General features: G+C 29.6%; 1 protein-coding gene across 3 annotated transcripts in view; it reads right to left on the reverse strand.

Annotated features, from left to right (window-relative positions):
- The window catches only part of LOC107440417 (uncharacterized), a 789,850-nt gene that overhangs the window by 93,119 nt on the left and 670,397 nt on the right, over positions 1 to 26,334 (reverse strand). For all 3 annotated transcript variants that reach the window (XM_087157952.1, XM_087157951.1, XM_087157953.1), the window contains 3 exons: positions 24,120 to 24,203; positions 15,947 to 16,053; positions 10,276 to 10,337 (listed from right to left, as the gene is read on the reverse strand). In XM_087157952.1, the coding sequence (XP_087014078.1) occupies positions 10,276 to 10,337; positions 15,947 to 16,053; positions 24,120 to 24,203 (253 nt within the window). The remainder of the gene's footprint in view (positions 1 to 10,275; positions 10,338 to 15,946; positions 16,054 to 24,119; positions 24,204 to 26,334) is intronic.

Raw genomic sequence — 26,334 nt, forward strand, 5'->3', positions numbered from 1 at the left:
ATATAGAATATCAGAGTTCAATACGAGATTCAGAACATTAAAATTAAATTAAGATTCTAAACATTAAAATCTTATATAAGAAACAGGATATTAAGTTTCAATAGGAGATATGGAATATCAAAACTCAATACAAGATCAAAAACATTAAAATCTATACAAGATTTAGAATAATAGATTTCAATGTGAGATTCAGAACATTAAAATTAAATTAAAATTCTAAGCATTAAAATCCAATATAAGAAACCAGAAATTAAGTTTCAATAGGAGATTTAGAATTTTAAAACTCAATACAAGATCAGAAACATTAAAATCTATACAAGATTTAGAATAATAAGAGTTCAATGCGAGATTCAGATCAATAAAATAAATATAAGATTCTAAACATTAAAATCCTATATAAGAAACAGGACATTAAGTTTTAATATGAGATCTCGAATGTTAAAAAACTCAATACAAGATCAAAAATATTAAAATCCATTAGGGACAAAATTAATAGGATATTACTGTAGACCAGTGTTTCCCAAACTTATGACTTTTGTGTACCCTTTCTAAATTTTTCATAACGCTGTGTATCATTAATAAAAAATGAATGCATTTTTCACTATACAAAAATTGCACAAAAGTTAAAAAGACAACTGGCTGTTGATACCACTAATTATTAACTGTTAACTCTGCGAAAAATAGCCAATAGAAAAATACGTAATCATAAATTTTCATGGCTAGCTTTGTTTTTAAATAAAATGTTTTGAATTTTTCGTTTGTTGCAAGATATTTCGCATAAGAACGCGTACCTATTCCCATACCCCTGGCGGTACGCGCACCACACTTCGGGAAACACTGCTGCAGACCAGCAAGATTCAAATGAAATATACTTATGCATCATTATTATAATAATTCTATCATCATTATTATAATAGTTCTATCATTATTATAATAATTCTATCATTATTATAATGATTATTATAATAATTCTATCATTATTATAATGATTATTATAATAATTCTATCATTATTATAATGATTGTTATAATAATTCTATCATTATTATAATGATTATTATAATAATTCTATACATCATTATTATAATAATTCTATATCTAACTATTTCTTTAAACTTCGGTTTACAACATCAACTGTTTTACAAAACTAATTTAATCAAACAAAATCTCAAAGTTTATCTTTTCCCAATACATTATTATCAAATTAATGTTACAACTAAAAGGAAGAAAAAAAAAAGAATCTTACGAAAAGACGAAAGAACCAGACTTTCTAAAGTCAAGAAAGATTAAAGTTAAAACTAAAATCAATGACAAAGTTTCCTGAGCCTTTGAAATAAAGTTTATATTTAAAGAGTTAATTCCATTTGTCAACCTTACAATTTAACTCTTGACAGTTGGAGTACTTATTGCTAATGCATAGGTCGTGTTAGGATTAACTTGATTCTGACCTTACAAGTTACCTTTCGCTTCTCTGGGAAGAAAGTTGGGTTGAAAACAAATTGCTTCTCACTTGTTTGGATATATGGATCGTTGATTTCCCAGCTTAATGCATCTGAATACGATTCGTTTTGTCGCCGTACGTACTATGGGTAATAATTTCGTCACACAAACGTGAACCTGAATATTATGAATGGATATTATAAAAATAAAAACAGTTCGCTTTCGTCAAAAACTACCTCTCAGGGATAAATCTACATAGAGAAGAAATGATACACGAGGATTTTGACCTTTCAAAAGTTCTGATGCAAACGCATCAGATTTCGTTTGTATTGGGTTCAGAATTACAAGGCTACAGAAGTGAACATTAGTAGTCGAAAACCCAAAAAAATTGGGTTCGGCTGTTCAACGACGGTTACAAAATAGATTGAAAGGAAATAAAATGTATTCGATAAACTGAAGTTAAACTGAACTTCTTCAAAAATTGTTAATCATTCAAGGTTTCATGACTTAAAAAAATTTGAATAACCGCTGGCCTTATTATTCGATTACAAAATTTTAATAAGCTTTTTTCGTATGTTGAAGAGAATTATTGGATAGTAATAACTACCAGATACTCGTAAATGATCACTGAATTTTTAACGTAAGTAACAAGCTGTCCTAATTAAGAATGTTGAATCAGCTGAGAAAATTATGGCGACCGTGAATAGCTTTTGACGTAATGTTTGGATTTCAAATATTCAGGAGCAACCCCAGAACAAGGAGAACACTATAAGGGTGGCAATATAAGCGTCCAGAACTGCTCAGGTGATTAAGTGTATTTAATCAATGATTTATGAATTGCATGGGGCGATTTAGCATTCATTACAAAATTAACACTAACGCTAGCATAAAACATCAAATCTTTTTTTTAATTGCAGGTAGTGAACTTTCATGTTCTCATTTAACGTTACCCAGTGGGCACCTGTGAACCTAGGTCACGGAGGTTGAGCAACATTACCCACGCCACACTGCCACTGATCCCCATTAAGAGGGCGGGCCACATTCACACATCACACAACTGAGAACAACACACAGAGAGGGAACATCCATGCCCTGAGCGGGATTCGAACCAGCAGCCACTGGCTACACAGTCAGGCACGCTGACCGCTCGGCCACGTGGCCGGTTGCTGTTGTAGTTCACTTACGTCGCACTAGAGCTTCACAATGGGGTGTTGGTGACGGTCTGGGAAACATCCCTGAGGAGGATCCGAAGACATACCATCACAATTTTGATTCTCTGCAGAGGGAATGGCACCCCCGCTTCGGTGGCCCGACGACCTACACGCGAAGTCGAGCCCTTTACGGTTGAACAGTTTAACGAGGACCAATACCGCACACCCTCAGTCCCTACGCAGACTGATCCAAGTGGTCACCCACCCGCATACTGACCGCAGCCAGTGGTGCTTGAAATCGGTGATCTGCTGGGACCCGTGCCTTAACGATCAGTCCACTGCGGGACCCACCTGGGCGTTATATCAAATCTAATATGTCGAATTTAAAATATAAAAAGGAGCAACAGAGAATTAAAAATTAAAGCTTGAAATTATAGAATGAACTATAAATTGAATATAAAACTATTAGTTTTCATCTGATTAAGTTTGCAAGTCAAAATGTTTTCAGAAAAATGCTTTTATTAGTATTAGAAGTGTTATTTTTGTTTCTAAAAAATAGGAAACTTCAGAGAGAACATTCTTTCAGATAGTTTCTCTTTAATTTAGCGACTTGATACACTCAGTTAAGTGGTTCTCAGAATCTTAAAAATCGAACTCTCATTCCGCCTCTCTACTTTTACTAGAAGTGCATTAAATTCAAGACGAATACTTACATAAACAAATAAAACACACTTAATAATATTTAGTCAGTTCCTTTAATGCAGAACGCACTTAAGTAATTAACTACCTTTGTAAATGCACCGAGTAGGCAGACAGATTTTTAAAGTAGTCAATGCAAATCAGTCTACGTTTCGTTATAAATAGTTAAAGGATATAAAAAGAATTTTAGTCTTTCAACTTTTTTATAACAATTTGACAATTTTACGGGATTTAAAAATATGATTCGTGTTTTGCACCAGTTCTTTTCTTTATGAATATCCCGCAGTGGACTGATCTCAAATACCCAGTTCCCAGTAGAACGTCAAGCATCACTGGCTGAGGTCAGTAAGCGGGTGGGTGACCACTTTGATAGGGACCGAGGGAGCGCGGTATCGGTCCTTGTTCAGCTCTAGTGCGACGTAAATAAAACACCTACCTTTCCCGAAAAAGGTTAAAGTAAGCTACTATGGTCCCAGAATGATGAGTAATATTTTTATTATTATATGACTTTTAAAGTTCATATTAACTTTTGTATACACGAGAATAATGTGAAATAACTGTCACTCTATTGCAGTGATTCTCAACCTTTTTTTTGTTGCGGCAGACTTTTAACGATTTCAAAATTTGACGGCACACAATGAAAAAAATTTGATTAAAAGTTGTTTAATTACCCATTTTACACTGTGTTAAGTAGTTTGTGATAATAATTTTGAATGTGAAATAAAATAATATGTACTACAAAAGCACATTTATTAAGGGATTAATTATTTCTTTCGACTAATTTTTTATTAGTTAGTAACAGTTACTTAGTTTTTTGCTAGTTATTAATTGTTAGCTTGTTTTCTATAGTTATTAACTGTTAGTTTTTTTTTACATTAACTGTTATTTTTTTGTGATTTCTTGTTAACTAGTTTTTTTGCTAATTATTAATTGTTAGCTTAATTTTTGTTAGTTATCCTTTGTTAATTTGCTTTTTATATATTTGTTTTTTAGTTATCCTTTGTTAATTTGTTTATTAATTGCATAACTTTTTTATTTTATTTCTAATGGCAAGGCAAAAGGTACAAATAGAAAGATGAAATAAATAACGAGAAACAAATGTACGTAGGATAACAAAGAAAGAAGACCGAAGTCATTGCCTTAAAAGTTTCCTTGCTACCCAATATCTTGAGGACTCAGTGTGTCCATGAAGGGCCCCACATAGTTAATTGCATAACTTACTTTAATGATTAGCTCTTACACTATTTTTTAAAATTGTGTGTCATATACAATTTAAATACTTCCATCTTATTTTAAAATTGTCAGAGACAAGACAATCGCCGACAAAGATGTTCACGTGGTTAAAGCGTGAAAAAATTATAAAAAAGTATATATATATACACTTTTCTGTAATTTAAACTTCACTCATAATAAAAAAAAGCATTATAATTTTTATTGTATCATTTCTAATATCTGGCGGCACATTTTAAGAATTTGGCGGCATACAAAAGTGCCGCGGCACAGTGGTTGAGAATCACTGCTCTATTGATATGTATTAAGATAAAGTAGAGTCCAAGAGTATGATATAATACAACTAGTATAATATAATATAAAAACACAATAATATGATTTTCAATACATGAATTTTACAAATCTTTTACAGTATAGTATATCCCAACCCCCCTCCCACATTTCCCTCCCTCAACTGAAGTCGTAATGGGGGGAAAACTAGTACCACTATTACGAAAATAGTGAATTAAAGTATCTTAAAGTAGAAACGAACTCAGCTCGGGCTCCACTAAATAGAAACGTTAATTTTTCTCCTGCCGAAGTCAGTTCGGGCATCACTAATAATGCACGTAGTAGTTGCCCGAACTGGATTCGGGCAACACTGGAAAGGGGTTAATAATAAAAATTTTTTCTCCATTTTAAATATAAATTTTACAACTACTAAAAATCAACAACCATATTTAATCTTGTTAAATTTAATACTGACACATTCTCAGAAAGTGTTCTAAAGCCCTTAACACGATTGCCGATAGCAATTTGACATTAATCTACGTTTTACAGCGAAACAATTATGCGTTAGCTGCTTTTAGAACTGAAGAAAGTCATGTTTAAAACGAAAGAAAAAAAACCATTTAAGAGAAATTTTATCTATAACTTTACCTTTTATTTTAGAATAAAAGTAATAAAACAAAATTTGAACACCCATAAAAAAAATCGTCTAACCGCTTCATTTCATCCATTTGGAAGTTCAAACTTTTTTTACCATTCTTATTTCCACTTAAAATGTAAAAATCGAACAGATGTTTTCGAATTCTTTAACTTCCTACGCAACATGTCACACTGACGTTTAAATTGGGAAGTGGGCTTTCGATTTGATGCAATTTATTTTCTCACATACTGAATGCGGGGACAATTTGTTCTTGCGTAATATTTCCGAGGGGGGGAAAAATGAAGAAGAAAAAAATGGCGCCAACCTAGTATTGTCGTCAGCACGTTCTAAACGATGACGATTCTTTATTGTTGACTATTCCGTTTAATCGTTTCCTAAAATAGAAAAAGGAAGAAGGAGCCCGAGTTGAATTTATCACTAGAAATTAGGATCGCGGATAATCGCTGTACCCGGGTACGAAACAGACGAGTCTTAATGCTGGAGCAGAATTTAAATTACTGATGAGAAAAAGGGGGGTTGAGGAGGGGTAGAGCGAAAAAAGTTCCAGAGCAATTTATATTTTGTAACTGGAGGGCACAAAGAACTCATTCCAAGAGCACGTTTTCGATGTGCCCAGAGCTCTTAAATAACTTTCTCTTATTTAATATATTATTCTTGCAACATCCCCCCCCCCTTAGATTAAGAAGGGAAAAGGGTAGTACGAAGTCGAGAAACCCCTTTAAATCATGTGAGATTGTCCTTAAGAACATTTCGTTTATAATTCTCGATTTCTAAGGCGAATTCATTAATTTTAGAGAGAGAGTACACCTAATTGCAAATGGAATTAAGAGAAAATTGTTGTACTCTACATGGAAGAGGGAAGTAATAATTAAGGTTTGATCCTAAGTCAGAAAGCTGGATCATTTCCGCCATGGTGCCAAATAAGAAAATAATTGAGTTTTTTTTTTTTTCATTAAGTGGGACTTTGATAAAATGCTTGTTTTTTTTATTTTGTTTTAGAGTGAAAAAATTAATTAAATCTGCTTATTTATTAACCTCTTTTTTCTCAGAGTGGAAAAAAAGAATTGGTCTTTCATAATATTTAGAAAAAAAGATTGTTAAAGTTAGCCGTTTCAAACCATTGAACCTACTTCTATAAAATACTTTTTGCAAATAGTAAAAATTCTTGCGCTGTAAATTAAGTTACAATTCTCAATTCAACAGTGTTAGATGTGTAGTGTTTTTAAAAAAGTGCTTAAAGGTGCTTATTTTTTATTTACGTTTTTTAAAAGCTCTTGAAGGTGTTTTTTTTTTATTTCTTAGTTTGTAAAAAATGCTTAATTGTCTATTTAAAAAAAAAAAAGATATTTTTCTTTGCCGTATCGATTGTTGTTCTAAACTACAAAAAAAGCATGATTTCCACAGTTCTCTCTGCAATATTTATCAGAAACTAGTTGTTTTATCATGATTATGTAAACGTTTTGCAAAAATGTTTCTGAATTTTATTGATTTTACTCGTATATTTAAAAACTAAGAACTTTAAACGATAGAAATTTTTTTTTACTACAGCACAGATCCTAATTATGAATTTTTTTTTTTTTTTTTTGGAAAGCGATTAAAAATATTTTTTGAGTGCTTAAAAAGTACTCAAAAGGTACTTATTTTTTGTTGAAAAATCTGGCTACGCACCCTATTGTATTCATATTAAATCAGATTTGTCCCCTAATGAGTGGAAAGAAACTCGGTGGTTAAATATTTTCTTTCAAAGCAAATATTAAAATCAGTGATTTTACACAATCTACTTTTGTAGAATAATTTGTGTAAAATGGTATAACCTGTGCTGTAGATTAAATAGTGACTGGTAAGTCAGAAAGTGTTACGTATTCAGATTGAAAATATATTTTAATTTTGTTGTCTCCTAATACGACATCCTGCCTTGTAAAGCAAAATTCAGAAATTTAACATTTTCTTTAAAAAAAAAATTGTTAAAATTAACTTTTAAATTTTACACAAGTGGGCCTACTGCTGTAGAATAATTTTTATAAAATGGCTTCAATTCTGCTACACATCAAGATGTACTTCGTAACCTGAACAGTATTATATATATTCGATTGCGTAGGTATTTTCATAGTAATAAGTTTCTTGCCTGCAATGCAAAGAGAAACTCTGAGATATTTTTTTAAAAAATAATAGTTAAAAGTAGCCATTTTTCACAACAACTTAATCTACTGCTGTGAAATTTTTTTTTTTTAAAATAGCTTTCAGTTGTGATGTAAATAAGGTTGTAATTTAAAGTCCAAACATAACTATGTATGTAAGTTCATAGCTATGTTAAAATTCAAAATTAGTTACTTTATTTATCAACAGAGGGTGCTGCTTCTGGATAAATCACTTTTCTGCTGTCATTCAAAAAGAAATATTTGCACGTGCATTTCATAATTTTTATCAGCCAGTTTTGAAATTTGATAAAAATAAATACTGGATTTCCTCACGCAGACGTAACGTACGTAATTTTCAAACACATATCCTCTAAATACAACACAGTTTAAAAATAAAATTTCCATATATTAGCATAATAAAATTTATCATACAACTTACCAATATTATAAATTAACTTATAGCTAGTTTAGCAAACGCGGAGTTAATAAAAGTTATTTTTTAATTTAATAAAAAAAAGAGAAAAAAGAACAATTTATTGAATAACATTTGAGTATTGAATAAAATTGACTGTAAATAATGACTGGATATCTCTTAGTTGACATTTTTATCTAGAAATACATGCTGATTTCAGAATTTATTTTTAAAAAAGAAACATTATCTTATTAATTTAAAAAATTTTTCCTTTAATGTAAAAAAAAAACATAAATATAATTCCAATAGTTTTCCAGACTTCATAAAAACAATTAATTAAATTTATTTAATTCTTTCATCGAGAGATTAAAACATAGATTTTAGCAATTTTTTTTCATTTATTTTAGAAATAAAATAATGCATTTGTCAATAAAACATGCAAAAACAAGAAAATATGTCGATGTTATGAAGAATTATAAGAATATTTTAATTTTTTTACATTTTATTTATCATAATTGAAAGCAAATTCCAATGAAGCGCGATTAATAATTTAGAAAACGAAAGTCGACTTAAAAAAGTAACAAAAACAAGAAGAAAAAAAAAACTGCTGCCGAAGCTTTTAAAAGTAGGGTTAATACACGGTATTAGATGTTGACATAGGTATTGAATATTTAATCAGATTAATGAAGAAAGTGAATAAAAATATTAAACAAAAAAAATTTAACATATTTGTTTAGAGAAGGGATTAAAACAAATTTTATTTCCGGAATTATTGTCTCAGACAAAAATGAAAAGTTTTAATGCATAAATTTTAGGCATTAAATTTTTTTTTTTTTTTTTAAATGTTTCAGCACAATGTAATATTTTAATAGATTTTTTTTTTTACTTAAATAATATTTTAAGAAACATGTAGTTTTTTTTTATAAATTTATATTTAATCTCCAAAATGTTCATGGTCTTTAAAATGCACAAAATCTATGGCAAAAAAGATATCTTTCATGTTCATGTACATTCTAATATGTTTGTATAGATTTCTAGAAATTGTTGTATTTGATTGAAAAAACGCATTATCATTTTGGTTTTCATTTCTTTCATGTTAATGTAAATCGTTATGTATGATTATAAACTATTTATATTTATGTATATTTTCCGAAAATGTTGTTTTAGTTAGTGTTTCTGCACGTTTTGTGCATATTCCTTTACAGCAATATTCTTTCGAAAATATTGTTTCAGTTTGAGAAAAAAATATTTCTTTTTGATTAAGTTTTTGTGTTTACTTCTTTTATGTTTTGTGTATATTCATTTATAGTTATATTTATATAGTTTAAAAGAGTTGTTTTAAGCTGAAAAGCCATGTCATTTTTATAGGAAAAATAGTTAAGAATTAAAAAGGTTGCTTCAAAAAATTGCAATCCGTAGCCATTAAAATAAATTTTTAAAAATAATGTTAATTATCTTAAATGCAAGTTTTAGGAATTAAATATCGTTTTATAAAAAAGAGAGACATTGATTTTTTTTATAACCGTCGTTGAACAGCCGATCCAATATATGAGTTTACAACTACTAACGTTCAACTTCGTAGCCTTGCCATTTTTAAACCAATCCAGAAGACAAGGGAACTCCTGGATAGAGTATTGGGAGAAATTTGCCTTCGTGGTGGACTTCTTCTGATGGAAATAACCCTCATTTGCGTTACGTGGAGAGGAAGACGACGAGAACCTCCCACAGTTAGCCTGACGGCAAAGGGACTCTAACCCATGATCCGTCTACCACTGAGGATATTTCACGTCAGCACTGTGCAAGCCGGATGCTGAATTTGTATCGACCAGCCATTGCTGGGATTCGAACCCGAGTCACCTCATTGGAAGGCGAACGCTCTATCCCCTGAGCCATCACGGCTAAGATATTGATTTATGAAAAAGTGAAATATATAGAAAAGAGATATATACTCTTTAAAATTTCTTGTCTTGATCAATAGTTATGAAATGGCTGCGTTTTTCTCAAAAAACAGTGCTATTTATTTCGCGAAAAAAGTTTTTTTTAGACAAATATATTTTTTCCTCATACAAAATATTACTTGGATGCAAATTAAAATTGGAAATTTAGATGAAATTTTTGAGAAAACTATGCTAACCACTGAACTGCCTATTTTTTATTTTAAAATAATGTATATGGGGACATTTTGCCCCTTTTTTTAAAATTTTTTTCATACTTATTTTGAAGATTATTAAAAGAAAAAAAGAAAAGTAAGCTAAGCAAGGAAAGAAAATATTCTTACTTGACATCCAAAACTGTGATATTTTCAATAACTTCTAGACGCCCTTTGAACAATAGGAAAAGCTGGAAGAAAAAAAAAACAATTATTCGTAAAAAAAGTGAACAATTAAAATAAAACCCTACTAATATAATATCGGTATAATATACTTTGCTAATATATATGCTTGGTAAATGTAATTTGCTTTTCTTCCGCAAGCAGCGATATTCCTTAATCATTTTGAATTATGTTAAGAAAGATTCTTCTTCGTTTTAGCCAATTTTAATTACATAGCTCAACAGATATTGGTTCGGAATTTGTATTTGGCTTGAGTTTTAGCATCTGGTTTGATATATACAATTCCTTTTATACACGGTGTCTTAAATTAAATAAACGGTTTTAAAAAATTGAAATTATGAAAACAGTTGAGGTTAAAACAAAAATGCTATCAGCGAATTTAAGTAGCAAAGGCATAAATTTCGCATCCAGAGTTTCAGGATTTATTTCAAAACTTTTCGACAGTCGGCCCCCCAACTGATTACTGATATCGGACGTTTAGAAAATATTGTTACGTGGTTTTTATTCGTTAGAATATTCCAAAAAATTATGGGCTTTTTTAATTATTTTTCGTTAATTTGTGGGGTTACTACTCGTAACGCTATCTGTCGGAATGTCTTTGAAGGAGTAACAAAACAAAAAAATCGAGGGGAAAAACTACATCTAATATCGTATGAATTTGCTTGAAGAATTGCTTTTTGAATTCTGCTAACAGAATGGTTATATTTCCAGTTATATTAAAAATTTTCAGTCTAATTTACGTATCTTCGGAGTAGAATAAGCCTTTAGAAATGTAAAGTTTTTTAAAAATAATAGACAAAAAATGATTTTTAAATATGCATTTTTCATAATTTTTTCTTCAAAGCTTTTCGTTAAGCTTTGAAGACAATGACAATGATAATGAAATGAATTAACAGCGTTCTTTTTCTTTCTTTTTTTTTGCCGAATTTGATACATCATTGGCCTTTGTGCACTTGCTTTGGTTTGGATTGATTTGGATGATTGATTTGGATTTACACTAACTTGATTGATTTGAATTAACACTGATAGATTTTCTGCGCAATTTAATTTTTTTTTTGCTTAAAAGTGTTATATTTTCTGTAGTTAAGAAAATCTAAATTCTGGTCAAAAATTTTAAACTATTTCATCTATAAAAATGTAAAGTAATGCCGTAAAAGCGAATTTTAAAACAAAAATATCATACAGGTTAAAATCCTCTAATTTTAAGATGAACGGCGTGATTTTAATTATATACATAAAACGCGTTTCAGTACTGCAGTAAGAACGCACTATAAAACTAAATCCCTCTATTTACGCTTTTACCTCAATTTGCGCTTCTGTTTTCATAGTTTGTAATCTAGCAATCTTATTGCGAAAATATTTGAAATCATTCCTGAAAATTTTCCCGTTCATGTGTAAGTTCAATTGAATTCTCTACTTGCTTCATAGATTTTGTTTCATGTTTTGTTCTGTTTTTCTTTACATTTTATTTTCCGTTTTTTACGTGATTTTTATTACTCATGTTCTATCCTTTTTTTTTTTAATTTTTGAGTGCTCCTCACACTATTGTAATGATATATTTTGCTTTGGTTACATTGATACAATATTAGAAAGCACTTCTTTTTGCTGATATAATCGTGTTAACTGATGAAGAGTTTATATCTTTCTTTTCCAGAATTTTTAAAATTTTTATTAATTTTTTATCTTTTTTAAAATAATTTTCTTTCTTTTTTATTATTCTCTTATTTTTTCATGTTTTCTCGAATTTTTGAAATTATATATATATATATATATATATATATATATATATATATATATATATATATATATATATATATATATATATATATATATATATATATATATATATATATACAGTCGAGCTCGGATTTAACGAGGGAAACGAGAATATTTGGTTGGATCAATGTTAAGTCTATGGAACAGAAGTCGCTTTTAACGAGCAAGATCCGGTTTTAGCGAGCAATATTTTTCTGTCTGGCTATCTTTTTTCTCATCTTTCTAGTCTTTCTGTCTCATATTTTTTTCAAAATGATATGAAATGCGCGAGTTAAAAGTAAGCTGACAAACTATTTTAAATATGTAGATTAATGAAAAAAATAAATGTTTTGGTAAGAATCTTTTCCTTTATTTTTCTTTACGTTTACATTTCCTTTCCTTTAAGACTGTAGCGCAACTAGAAATTTTTTGCTGGTTTGGGAGGGGGTTAGTTGTCACTAAATTAAGATAAATATTTAATTAAATTAATTAATGTAATTAAAGTAAGTAAGTATTAATTAAATTTTAAGTCAACTCAATCATTTGACCTCCCAAGACCTCCCCCCCCCCACTTCTGGTTGCACGTCTGCCTTAAGGACCCGTTTATTACGAGCACTCGGATTTAACGAGTACATGTTACGGTCCCTTTGTGCTCGTTATAAACGAGTTCGACTGTGTATATATATATATATATATATATTCCCATGCTTCTAGAAAATGTGACGTTATAAAAATGTGACTGTTACACTGATTAAGCAATAAGCAAACGCATTTATTAACAAGTTGAGAAAAATAAGGAAAAGAGAGTGGAAAAAAAAGAGAGAACTTTGTTTTAAAACAAAAAGATATTTTTTCTTCAACCAATTTTAATTCTTTTTTCTTTTATCCATTTTAATGTATAGAGTTTTTAAGGATGTCATGGCCTTGCTAAAGCATGCAAAATCCAATCGCAGAGTTTTCATTGAATAGGAAAAGTGGAAGGAAACAAGGAGGTAATGGAATAAACACTTCCGCTGGAAACTTCCACGGAAAAAGAAATGTCAATAGACAGATATATCAATTTAGACGGAATGTGTATTTTATATTTATAACAACTACATATGCTTAAAGCGTTTCCGTTTGAAAAAAAAAGATTCCCGATATCGCTGCATTGACAAACATACATATAAAAACTTCATAACATTGCAAATTAAATATAAAATATTTTATTTTATTGCTATAAAAAAATTTAGAAACACAAAAACTGCTAAAATAACTGTTGGTGTTCAAGCTTTCAAATGCCGCTGTTAAAGGAATTATTTATTGGATTCATCATAATTTTCAATTGCTTACTAAAATAACTAATCCAATTGTGATTTGTTAATTGAAAATTCTAACAACTGTTTTAAAGTAATAAAAATATCCAAAAAGTTCTGTTTTTTTTTTTTTTTTTTTTTTTTTTAATATTTATTTTATGCTTGCTGAGTATCCATTTTTCGTACGGTGTAAAAATAAATAAATCAATTCTTTAACATTACGAACTGAAAGGCTTATTATTTCTTTTTCGGCAAAGTTATATCAATGCAATTTGCATTAAGCATTTTATGAAAGGTAGTTAAGTATGTATCATGAATTTTTTTCCTTTTATTTTCATAATTACTTTTGTTTTGTGTAATGAAAGCTAAGAAAATTTTTCACTTATCCAGATGGGCTTTTAAACGTTTAAACATCAATAAAGGTAGAAAAAAAAATCTAATCGCAAACAAATATACAAACATTATCAATACACAGATTTCCAATCGCGTAATTTTATAGCTTTATAATTCAAACAAAAAAACTAAGGATAGCACTAAAATTTATACAGCGTTAACATATTATCTAAATACAATAGAATATACAGTCCATGGCCAAATTATAAGACGCACTGTAATATTCTACGTGAAATCTTAATTGTCAGGTGATACTATACAGCTTTATTGCGACTGAAACCGGTTTGCACTTGCTGACGTTCGTGTATTAATTGTTTAAATTAGGCAATATATAATATAATATCGTCGTTTGGATAAATTAGACGATATATTATACATATATAGAATATATATTACATCAGGTATTATATTAGTAGGGGAGAGTGGGGTCAATTGTAACATTTTTTACTTAACTATTTTTAACTAACAAAAAATCCAATATATTATTAGTATTAATTGACAGACGAATAAAGTAGACTATCCTCTACTAGAAAATAAATATATACCTTTTTTTAAATGTTATTATATTAGTTATTAAGAATTTTTGACAGTCGTGCAGTTGTTACAATTGTCCCCACTTACGGGGTCAATTGTAACAGTTCATAAATTCAACTAAAACATAGTTAATTATACATATTATCATAGTTGTGATATATTTTTTTATTGATCAAAATAGTAGTGATATTTTAGGAGTAAAAATAATAATGAGCAGGGACCTAAAGGGTTAAACTTTTAACTTTAAGGGGTTAAAAATTTGAATTTATGCTGTGAAAGGGAACAAATAATATAATGCACATGCAACATAATATGAATGCTATAGGAAACTATTGGTGGTTCTTAAAGAGTTAAGTAATGGTTTGTAAACATAAGATTATTTATTTTCAGCTGTTACAATCGCCCCTTTACTTATTGTTACAAACGTCCCCATGACGCCATTTCAGCTTCATTTGTTAAAAACAATGCTAGTTAATTAACAAAACTAATATTTTTTTACTGAAATGTTAAGTAAGGTGTTCACTTACATATTCGGTTAATAATTTTTATTTGTTTAAATAAGATTACTTTGTTACAATATAATATTCTAATACCAAAAAAAGTACTTACGTAGCGTGAAAATATCTTTTGTGATGTAACTCTTTCAAAAGTACATAAAAATGGTTGCCAGCAGGTGTGTACATGTAGATTTATTAAATACACTTTGTGCGCCACCTAGGAATCAAATCTAGAACCCGACACTCGAAATTTTTGCTCTGTTACAATCGTACCCTGTTACAATTGACCCCACTCACCCCTACAATATAATAATTCGACCCAATTATTAGAAGCATTGTAGTGTTTTAATAATGACATCTTCTGCACGAGTTTATAGGTAATACTTTTATATTTAAGCATATATGTAATGGGTATTTATTTAGGAGATTTTTTACGTATTTGTATTTATTTCAAACGTATTGCGTTACAATGCTAACCAATGAATACACGAACGTAAACAAATGCAAACCGGTTTCAACTGTGTAAAAAACGATAAAGCTGTATAGTATCACCTGATAGTTAAGATTTTAAATAGAATCTTACAGAGCGTTTAATAATTTGTCCAGGGACTGTATATACAATAATTATCTAAAATTATACAGCACTATTTTTCTTAACGAAAAAAACCCTTGGAACTTCTGAAAACTAAAACGATTTTTCTCATATTCTAAAAAATCTATGGAAGTTCTAAAACATTATTTAATGTTATTTCTTCTAACCTACTAAAGCGAGAGAAGAAAAAAAAAGAACATTTTTTAAAAGTTTTCAAAAACCTATTAGCGTCGTTAACTAAGTGGCGCCTCAATTTCTAATAACTTCTAATGGTTAATTTCATTCATCTTGTAATGGGCGAATTAAAAATGTAATACACTTTCAGAAGGGTAAAAGAAGATTAAGATTCTTTAAATAAATTAATCAAGTTATTAGATTTTTTATTACACTGGGTAAAAATAAAATATGTAGATTACCGATACTTGATGAGATTTTAGTACTTTTGAGAAAACTAGAGCTATAATTTAGTTTATGTTACGTAATTTTTACGTCACAAAAAAGTATTATTTCCACATGTTACCTACATAAAACTCTCTTACTGTTTTACTCACCGCATTTTCCATTTCCTTTTTAAATGTGTCCATCCTTTTTTTGTCCGATAGTATGCTGTTCACTTTCGGATTTGTTAGATGCAATGATATAATGTAGCGTAAACGTCCTAAGGGGAAGGAAAAAAAAAGTACTATGTGTAATTTTTATAAAATATTAAAGCTTCTTTCACAAGACAAAGTAAAATAAGGGATTTTGGGGGGAAAAATGAGCTTTCCCTCATCAGGTAGTTAGGAATAAGAAGATTGTATTCCGATCTGCCTGAAGAGGGTAAGTTCGTTCTTCATGAAATTTATATGCGTGAATCGTGGAAGAGAATTCAAAACATATCCATTTGCTTCACATTAGTATTCATGTTTTTATCGGGTTTTTTACAAGCTATTATCTAAATTTGAAATTGTTTATTGAAACATAAACAAATCAGCGAGAATTGTTAATTAAAACAAAAACAATTGACTGGTTAGTAATATAGGTTATTTCATGATGGCTACCCTAAATGTATTTTCTTAAGAATGCATGACAAAACTAAAGTAAAAATAGCATGATTATTAGGAGTCGCTAATTAAAATTTCACAATTTAATTAAGAATTCACAAACAAGGAAGTCGAGACTGAGACAACTCAAACCAGTTTGATTGCCTGATGAAGCTCGAAGGTGTCTCAAATAACTTTCTTTTGTATGGTATTAGTTATGGTATTAGTAATTATATATTTATATATATATATATATATATATATATATATATATATATATAAATAATTACTAATACCATATTAACTAGTTTATTTTATTTTATAACCGTCGTTGAACATACCCAGTTTTGGTTTTACGACTACTAATGTTCAACTCTGTAGCTTTGTATTATTGAACCCAATCCAGAAGACAAGGGAACTTCTGGATGAAGTATTGGGTGAAATATGCCTTCGTGGTGGACTTTTTGATGGAACTAACCTGCATTTGCGCTACATAGATATGAAAACCACGAAAACCTTTCCGGTTAGTCTAACGGTAAGGAGACTGTGATCCATGACCCATATTAAGTAGTTGCGCCCTCTCTGCTCGCTACCACCCGCCAATTATCGGAATTTTTTGCTTTCAAATTGCTCTTCCACTTTTTTTCTTTCTTATGGTCATCGCCTCTTATGACTTTCTCTTGTATTGTAAAAATACAATATTTTTATTTCTAACTAGCCGCCTAAGGCGGCCAGCTGTCCGCCACGCTAAAGGTTTTCACAAATAAAGTTTTTTAAAACATAGATCTCTGAAGATTGAAATCTGAAGATTAGTGGACAATTAAAGTGCTCCTGTCCTGCAATTTTGTCTTCATATCCAGTTCTGCTGCAGACAAAAGTTAAACTTTTCTCCACTTTGATAAATGTAAACTAATGCGAACCTTACAACCTTCGTATATTATTGGTTTAAGTTGTCGAAAATTAATATTTCAATTGTAAGGTTCGCAGTAGCATACATTTATAAGAGTGGAGAAAAGTATATGCATTTTTTAATTCGCGATCGCAACGCTCGAGTACGCCGTCTAGCGGGAGCCTGTAAATATCGGACATTAATTTATCACGTTTTCATTTAGTTCCATCAAAGTCATTGACTGAATCAGACGCCATTTTTTAGCAGCAAATAAGAAACAAAATTTCCCTAAGGAAAAGGCCGAAGAACTTGAAAAAAATCTCCAGAATATTAGTAAATCTTTCAGGAACAGAACACGCCAAACATTTGAAGAAAAATTCCTCAATAATTTTTTATTTCTATTATCAACAAACTTGCAACTGATGACTTCCGATTTCGGATACTGTTACAGATGTGTGTATTAAGGTAAAATGCATTTCTTCTGTCTTCAATTCATTACGAATTAAAGTGAAGTCAACATTGCTTTCGTCATTCCAGTGAATAAATATGAATTCAGAACATACAGAATTGTAATAGTTATAGCATATTCTTCTTCGTTATAGAATAGTATATATTTCTGTATCCATATAATTCGGAAAACAACAATAAAAAATTATCCAAGTTACTTGAAATAGTGCCATTTGTGCTGATTCTTAATTAATTTAAGTCGTTTTCTTGGTAAGTTTTTTTTAATTTTGAAAGAATAAGTTCAACTAGAATTCAGCTATTCTGTTTTTAGCTACATATTCAAATTCATATCAATTATAAAATTTTGCTGTGTAGTATGTTATCTAAAAGTAATGAAGGTATAAACTATGTATCTATTATTTGAGAATAAAGTTTTCAAACAAGGAACTTATCATTTTGGAATTCTCCGGGAATCATAAATCAGGTAAGTGCAATGATTTTTACAATAAAAAATTTGCTTGTAAATATTTTTTTTTCATTTGATGATGGTTCTCTACAGAATGGTTTTTTACGTCTGATTAAGAACTATAAGAATAATAAAAAAAGAAACAATATGAAAGTTTTTATTTCAATGTTAATAATTCTTAAAATCGTTTTTTTTATCCTAAGAATTCTTTATTTTCCGTTTTTTAGTTTATAATTTTTTGATAAAAATTGTTCTCAAAATACTTTTGAAAAATTAAATGGGATAACATTATGTGTTTATGTATACTTCTTGTATATTCCAATGTTTGAAATAATATGATTCAGAAAAGTATGGAATAAAAATTCGGTACTTACGACGTATTAACGCCACCGCCGCTACAGATTTGGCGGTTTTTAAGTGCCGCCAATATACACTTAAAATTTTTGCGACAGTTCATAAAATAAAACACTTTATTTAAAATCAAAATAGTTAATTGGATTTCGGTGGAAAATGAGCCGATATAGAGTTTAGCATAGATTCAAAACAATCATATCGCCATATGAACTCTGATGAATAAGATTCCAAATGAAATAACATTTCCAAAACGTACGTTTGCCAAGATAAAGTTTTATGTTGTGGGAATTGGTACATTTTCGTTTTTTCGGTAAAATATTTCCCTCCTGAAAAATTAAAATTGCATCTTGTTTTGTTTTTGGCAAATCCCAAAGACGAATATTCGTAGCACTAAAAATGGCGACAAAAAAGAATTGTTTTTTTTTGTTTTTGTTTCGTCAGCATTCTTTATTTTACGTTTCTTAGTTTCTAAATAATGATTTTTATTGAAACTTGAAATTTTTTGATAAAAATTGTTGTCAAAAAACTTCGTTTACAAAATTAAATTTCATAAAATTATGAGGCTTATGTATACTTTTTGTTCATTTTAATTTTTGAACTAATATGATTCTTAAAACTATAGAATGTAAAGTTTAAATGGGCCTTTCATGTTATATCATTAAATTTAGTAATACTATTTCTCGGGCATTAGGTTTTAACTCTTATAAGAATATACATATTTTTTTCTGTTAATGTACAAATATTTTTCCGATGTGTTTTGGATATTCCTTCTCTAATAAAAAGAGATACCATTTTGTTTTCGGTTGTACAAGAAAGAAGATCAAGCATTTTTCTTTTTTAAATTTAATAAGCCAAATTAAAGAAGGAACGTTGCAATGCTACACGCTACATTAACGACGTCTCCAGAGTAACTGAATGACGGTTCATATAGAAATCGCAGGTAAGCGTCTCATACAACAACGCCCCCTATAGTTCGTTGCGATCGCGAATAGTTTTTTTGAATATGGCTCTTTGAAGACGAAAAAGCATAGATTTTCTTACAAAATAACTAAAAAACTAATCCAAATTTTTGAAGAAAAAAAAAAAAATACTTCTTCATCATGTCAAAACACAATTATGTGCCGAGTTTCGTGCCTGGGCGAGGCTTCTGGGGCGATATATTGTGATTACAGGCAGACACACACACAGCCGCGTTTATTATTATGTATAGATTACAATTGGCAAAAATTGGATTCACACTTCTTATAAATTTATAAAAATTTAATTGAACCTTGAATAAACAAGGAAAATATCGTTAACAATATACTCAATTTTTGTATTGAATCTTTAATAATGTATAATTAATTATCAATGAAATTTATTATTTGAAATAATTATCATTAAAGAAAAATTAATTATTTAAATATAGATTTATTTTTTATAAATCCAGTGGCTTCGTGACCTGATTGACATCGCTCGTCAAACCAGCGAAAATATCAATTATAGTAACTAAAATAAATAATCATTTGTGCAAAATTTCTTTGATAACTTTATTAAGCAACTGATTTGTTTATTCTAGAACGACAACGGAGAAGTATATGAATTCTTTTGGTTTTGAAAACGATTTTTTTTATTCAAGCGGAAACTACTAAACACCACATTCCAAAAAAACTAGAGTTTTATATTTCACTTTTTTTGGCCCGTTTTGTTTTAATTTTTTTTTTCTTCCCTTTCGTTTGCAAGAAGGTGTGCGATGAGCTTATTGCGAGGTCTTAGGGCAATCGCTAAAGCTCATTTCACGGCTAATTGAGCTCGCTGATTGGCCTTTTACCGCAGACGATCGGACCCCAGCGGAAAATATCGTAAAAACAGTTTTTTTTTCCTTCGCAGGACTGTCTTTGCAGCTAAAGAAGAATCCATAAAATTAGATTAGACTTTCTTTCACTTGAGAATTTTTTTTATTTTTATATATGATTTCGGATTGTCTAGGAAAGCATGAGTATTCTTTTTTTTCCTCCTCGAGAAAAGATGTCTTCATTTCTTAGGTCTTTAGGAATTCAAACGACGATTTTCAATTCGAATGGAACACTATACATTATCATTAACTTAAATTGTTTTTTTTTTTTTTTCAGTTACGAAATGCCCGCTGTTTAAGTTTTAATTATGGTAGTTATTTCTTCTTTTCATTCTGAATTAATCTTTTCCGAGCTATTTAATTCCATTCATTAAATAGAAAATATCTCTTGAAAACGATTTCGAATACATTTTAGTTTGAAATAGTTTCCTTTTAAATCCAGGGAGGAAAAAAACCATGATATTTGCTGAAATTGTTTTCAAATTTCTATAAAAAAAAATCTATTTCATTAAATAAAACGACAAAAATATTCTAACTATTGTTTGAGTTTACGAATCTACTAATCTCAATATTTTTCGAATAATTATTTTATTTAAAAAATTTTACGAATCTAATAATTTCAATATTTTTCGAATAATTATTTTATTCAAAAAAAATAATAAACTTATGTTTCATAATTCAAATACTAAATAGCGTATAATTTGAACTGCTATATTGTAACTTATTGCCAATTTACTGGTATCGAAAAGTCCTAGAGTGATTAAGCAATTAGCTGCAGTTGAGCGCTGGTAGTTAGCAGTGACAGTTAGCAATTGTATTTCGTACATGATAACACAGTATTTTGTACGTAACGTACAGAAAATAACTTAGATAATTGAAATCGCATGTAATAGGAAACTAAGCATGATCACTTTGGAATGTAACAGATATTGGCGACACTTCAACATTAAAAGGGAACAACACAGTAAAATTTCCAAAAAAATTAGAATTTTTTGTTTTGTTGATAGTTTATTTTTTTAAGATTATTTTTCCAAAATAATGAATTGATTTTCGTCGACTATCGAAACATTTTATTTAAGCACTATCATTTGAGACTCGGTGGCTCAGGGGATAGAGTGTTCGCCTTCCAATGAATCGGATTCGAATACCAGCGACGCCTGGTTGATACGAATTCCGCATACGGCTTGCACCGACCACAGTGCTGACGTGAAATATCCTCATTGGTAGACGGAGCATGGGTTACTCTCCCCTTGTCGTCAGGGTAACAATGATAGGTTTTCGTGGTTTTCCACTCCGTCTAATGCAAATGCGGGTTAGTTCCAGCAAAAAGTCCGCCACGAAGGCAAATTTCTCCCAATAATTGATCCAGGAGTTTCCTTGTCTTCTAGATTGGGTTCAATATTACAAGGCCACGGAGTTGAACAGTAGTAGTCATAAATGCAAAATTGGGTCGGCTGTTCAACGACGGTAATATAAAAAATAAAAAAAAAACAAGTACCGCCATTGTAATTATTCTATTGAACTAGTTTGTTTAAATTATGTGAGAAAAAAAAATAGTATATTCAGTATAGTTTATACTGCAACTTCTTTAGCTGCGATAATTTTTAAAGAAGGTTTCAAAGGGTTAATGACAGTTTTGGTGCAATTATAAACCAATGTAGACAGTCATAGAGTATGCTTACAATAAAGATGACTAAAGATCCAGCTGTTTCTATTAAAACATATGAGGGATAATAGTAGGGAAATTGGATTAATAGGGAAAATGGCTAGACTAACCTTAATGTGCTGTAAATGATAGACAAAGCATCTTATGGACCCGGTGCACTTTAGTTAGTTGCAAAATTTCTTACATTTATATGGATTATTGATCATAAAACTTTAAACGCAGTTTGCTAGAAAATGTGTTCCTCCTATTTGCTGTATTTTACAGCAAATAAGAGAAGCACAGCAAATAAGATAGGTTGAAATTATAATTTTTAACCGATTTACTTCAAATTTTGACGCAATGTTTACTATAAATGTACTAACGATATCTGAAAGTTGAAGGAACGCTAAAAGAATTTCGAGATAAGTTCAGAACTCAATATGTTCTATTTATTTATATATATATATATATATATTCTAATATTACTCTAAAAAAGTAGAGTCATGGAACATAAAAATAACTACTAATAAAGATGTATGTAATTATATTTAACTATAAATCTAAATACGGAAATGATAATTTTATTTTTAAAAGCAAAACGAAAAAAAATATTGCATTAAATAGAAAATAATTGGCTTACAGTAAACTTACATTGTGATTTTTCTGAAAAAATTTATATTCTATTTCGAAAATATTCGATATAACAAGGTTTTGAGAAGAAACTGTTCGACAAGAGAAGTCAAATTAACATTATGTGGATATGTAATGCCATGGGGCGAAATATTTTTTTGACATAACAAGGTTTGTCGAGATATCGAGAGTATTATACTGTAGTTTTCGTTGTAGGCAAATATTTTTTGATTGTGTTGACTGCTTTTAAATAATCCTCGAAAATAAAAATTATTTTATGTCATTTTTTTAAACTTTTTTTCACAACGCCGCCATTTTGAGAAGAAAAAAAAAGAATTTTTTTAAGAATCCTATGTTTAACAATAACTATATGTTGTTTAAAAAAATTAAAAACCCGTATCAAATCCAATTGATTCTTTTTTCAATTAACGAGTACAGCAAGTTATGGATAATTTAAATAAATGAGTTATAAGCACTGTATTTTATTTTTTCGCTAATATTTTAAATGTTTGTATTTGTAAAATGTTACAATTAAGATTAAAATATGTACATTGATATAAATAAATTTATTAACACGTTGAATGCCATGTCAATGGTGACCGGCACTGAGTTTCTTCCTAGCGCCACGGGGGTCACCAGTGGAAAATTAGAAACACATAATTCGATTAAATGTTTAATTTTTTGATATTATTATCGTTACTAAAATCGTTTGAAGAAATTAATGCAAGATAGAACACACAAAAACAATTTTATTTATATGCACAGAGATGCCAACTTGCTCCTGACAGCAAATAAATATTTTCAAGTGGTAGTTTATTAATTGTGATTCTTGGTTTAATCAATTAAATTTAAAAGATTTTTATCCACCACTATTTCTAAACAATTCGTAGGCTTATATAATTCACCACTTTTTTTCAGATATATCATGTTAAACCTTTTAAAAAAAACTAGCAAAATATATTTGCAAATTTATATTCTAATAAATATTTGCAAATTTAGTTTGTAGTTATTTACCGTTTTGCGAGACGGGCAAGCCATGTAAAATTAGCGTGGCATTCAACGTGTTAAATATCCTACGGGCAACGATAACTACATTCTAAAAAAATGTAAAACCCGAATCAAATTCGGATGATTTTTTTTTTCAACTTACGACTACAGGCAAGTTATGGATAATTTAAAAAAATTCGTTATAGGCACTGTAATTTATTTTTTCGCTAATTTTTGCAAAAAAAATTTTTTTTGTAAAACGATAAAATTAAGATAAAAATATGTACATTGATATAAAAAAAAATTTATTAAGTTTATAACAATCGTTGCAAAATGTATTAAAAATCCTTCTTTTTTTTTTTTTTTTAAGAGGCTTCGTCTGTTGTTGTTCACCCTTACTACAAGGCTTATTGAAAAGTTCCAAAACCGTCAGAAAAGAAACAAACTTACTGTCATCCTGTGTACAGTTTTTATCCACTTCTTCGCCAGATTCACCGGAACAAGTTCTGTTACAGGAAGACCCCGAGCATTCAACTGTACGGAAGAGAAGAAAAAAAAATATAATATACGGAAGTCAAAAATACTCGTCAAAGATTGAAAATCGAACAGTGGCCTAATAAGAACGAAAAAAATAATTTTTTTCCAGAAAGTATCCAGTTTTCGGACAGAACAAAATCAGATGAGATGGGAAAAAAAACGCGTCTAAAAATAGTATTAAGGAACTTTCTAGCACTTTTTTTTTCTTTTTGAAATACAAAAATGACAGTAATAACCAATGCTGGAAATATCTATACACTATCTACTTTTCTGACAGTCGTTTTAAAACCAATTTTTCACTTGGAAGATGTGAGGCGTAGAGCAAAATACTCTTGGGGGGATTGCGGCTTGAGGCCATTCCATTTCAAAGAAAGAAATTTTTTTTTTGTTGAAAAAAAATTTCCAATAGAGACGCGGGTGTAAAAAGGGAATAAAATAAGGGGTTTGAAATTCGTCATCTGTAGCGAAGTGATGATTTATGGATTGATAACAGGGGGGAAAAAATATAGCGTTTGACCCGTTTTTATGTTAGCTTTTATCCTCTTACGATAGTGAGTGAATAAATGCTACAGTCTCTGGCCAAAATTTTAGACGCACTATAAGATTCTATGTGAAATCTTAATTATCAGGTTATACTATACAGCTTTATTGTTTTTACGGGACTGAAACCGGTTTGTACTTGTTTACGTTCAATTGGCAAAATTAGGCGATATATAATATAAATTCAACCATTGGATAAATTAGACGATATATTATATAAATATAGAATATTTATTATATTAGGTATTATATTGTAATAATTAGATCAAATTATTAGACGCACTGTAGTGTTTTAATAATTATGTTGCACGAGTTTATATGCAATATTTTTATATTTAGTGGTTTACATGTAATGAGTTTTTATACAGGAAATATCTTATATACTTCCTACTTGTCAGTGGCGTACGCAAGGGAGGGGTTTAGGGGTTTGAACCCTTGAGCTCAGACAAAATGGCAAAAATAAAAATTTTAGTTGTAATTATGTGGGTATTATTTTTTAAGACTATCTATTTTTATTTGCCTTATGCCTACCTTTTTTTCTCACGGTATTTCTCAGAATACTGAAAAAAACATTTACGATAGTAGGGTTGTACTTTTGGAACCAAATTCACCTGATACTGTTATGGACTGGTTCCTTTCTGTTCTGCCAGTCGCGATAGTTTTCGAGACTGGCTGTCATTCGCGAGGTCTTTACGCGATGATTCTGGAATCTTAGACATTCTGTCGTCTTTGAGACAATTCGAGAATTTTGGAGATGCGGTGAAAAATTATATAAAAGGGGGAACGGAGTACAATGTAAGTTTTTCTGTTGTACAGAAATGTGATACTTCCGTTGAAGAAAACGTTTCTAGCATAGCGAGATCTGATGAATGTGAAAGTGGCCCTCAAAGTGTTACTTCCCACCCATATGACATTGGACTTTTTTCAGAAGATCATGAGAGAAGATATTACATTATGTTCTTAAACTTAAAAAATCAAATCAAAATTTAACTAAACAATGCTGTCTAAATAAAAAGTCAAAACTGTCTAGCTGTCTAAATTAGGGAAATAATAGTGCTTTATTATATACTCGAATTTCTTTTAGTAGCTTATGAAAATTATGAACACCCCCCTTGAAAAAATTCTGCGTACGCCACTGCTACTTGTATTTATTTTTAACGTATTACATTACAATGTTAACCAGTTGATACACGAACGTAAACAAGTGCAAACCGGTTTCAGTCGCGTAAAAACAATAAAGCTGTATAGTATCACGTGATAATTAAGATTTTACATAGAATCTTATAGTGCGTCAAATAATTTGGCCAGAGACTATAAATTCGGAAGAAAAAAATTGTCAGTTAGCATAACAGGATTGCTAAACAAAAATTTAAAACTAAGTTTTGCAAGTATCTTAAAGGGAGAAAATACTTTTTTTTAAATACGAAATGCATCACTTTCGACAATAATTATACAACATATTTAAATAATGAAGAACATTTGAGACACTAGAGAGATTTTGCAAATTTATGTTAGCTTCCGTATTTTCCCGTTAGTATGATTTCGAGTAATTGCGCATGCGCACTACAAGTGCGCATGCATCAGCTCT

Source organism: Parasteatoda tepidariorum, chromosome 2 (assembly GCF_982258835.1).
Source record: "Parasteatoda tepidariorum strain Cologne lab strain chromosome 2, Ptep-v5.0, whole genome shotgun sequence".
Lineage (NCBI taxonomy): Eukaryota > Metazoa > Arthropoda > Arachnida > Araneae > Theridiidae > Parasteatoda > Parasteatoda tepidariorum.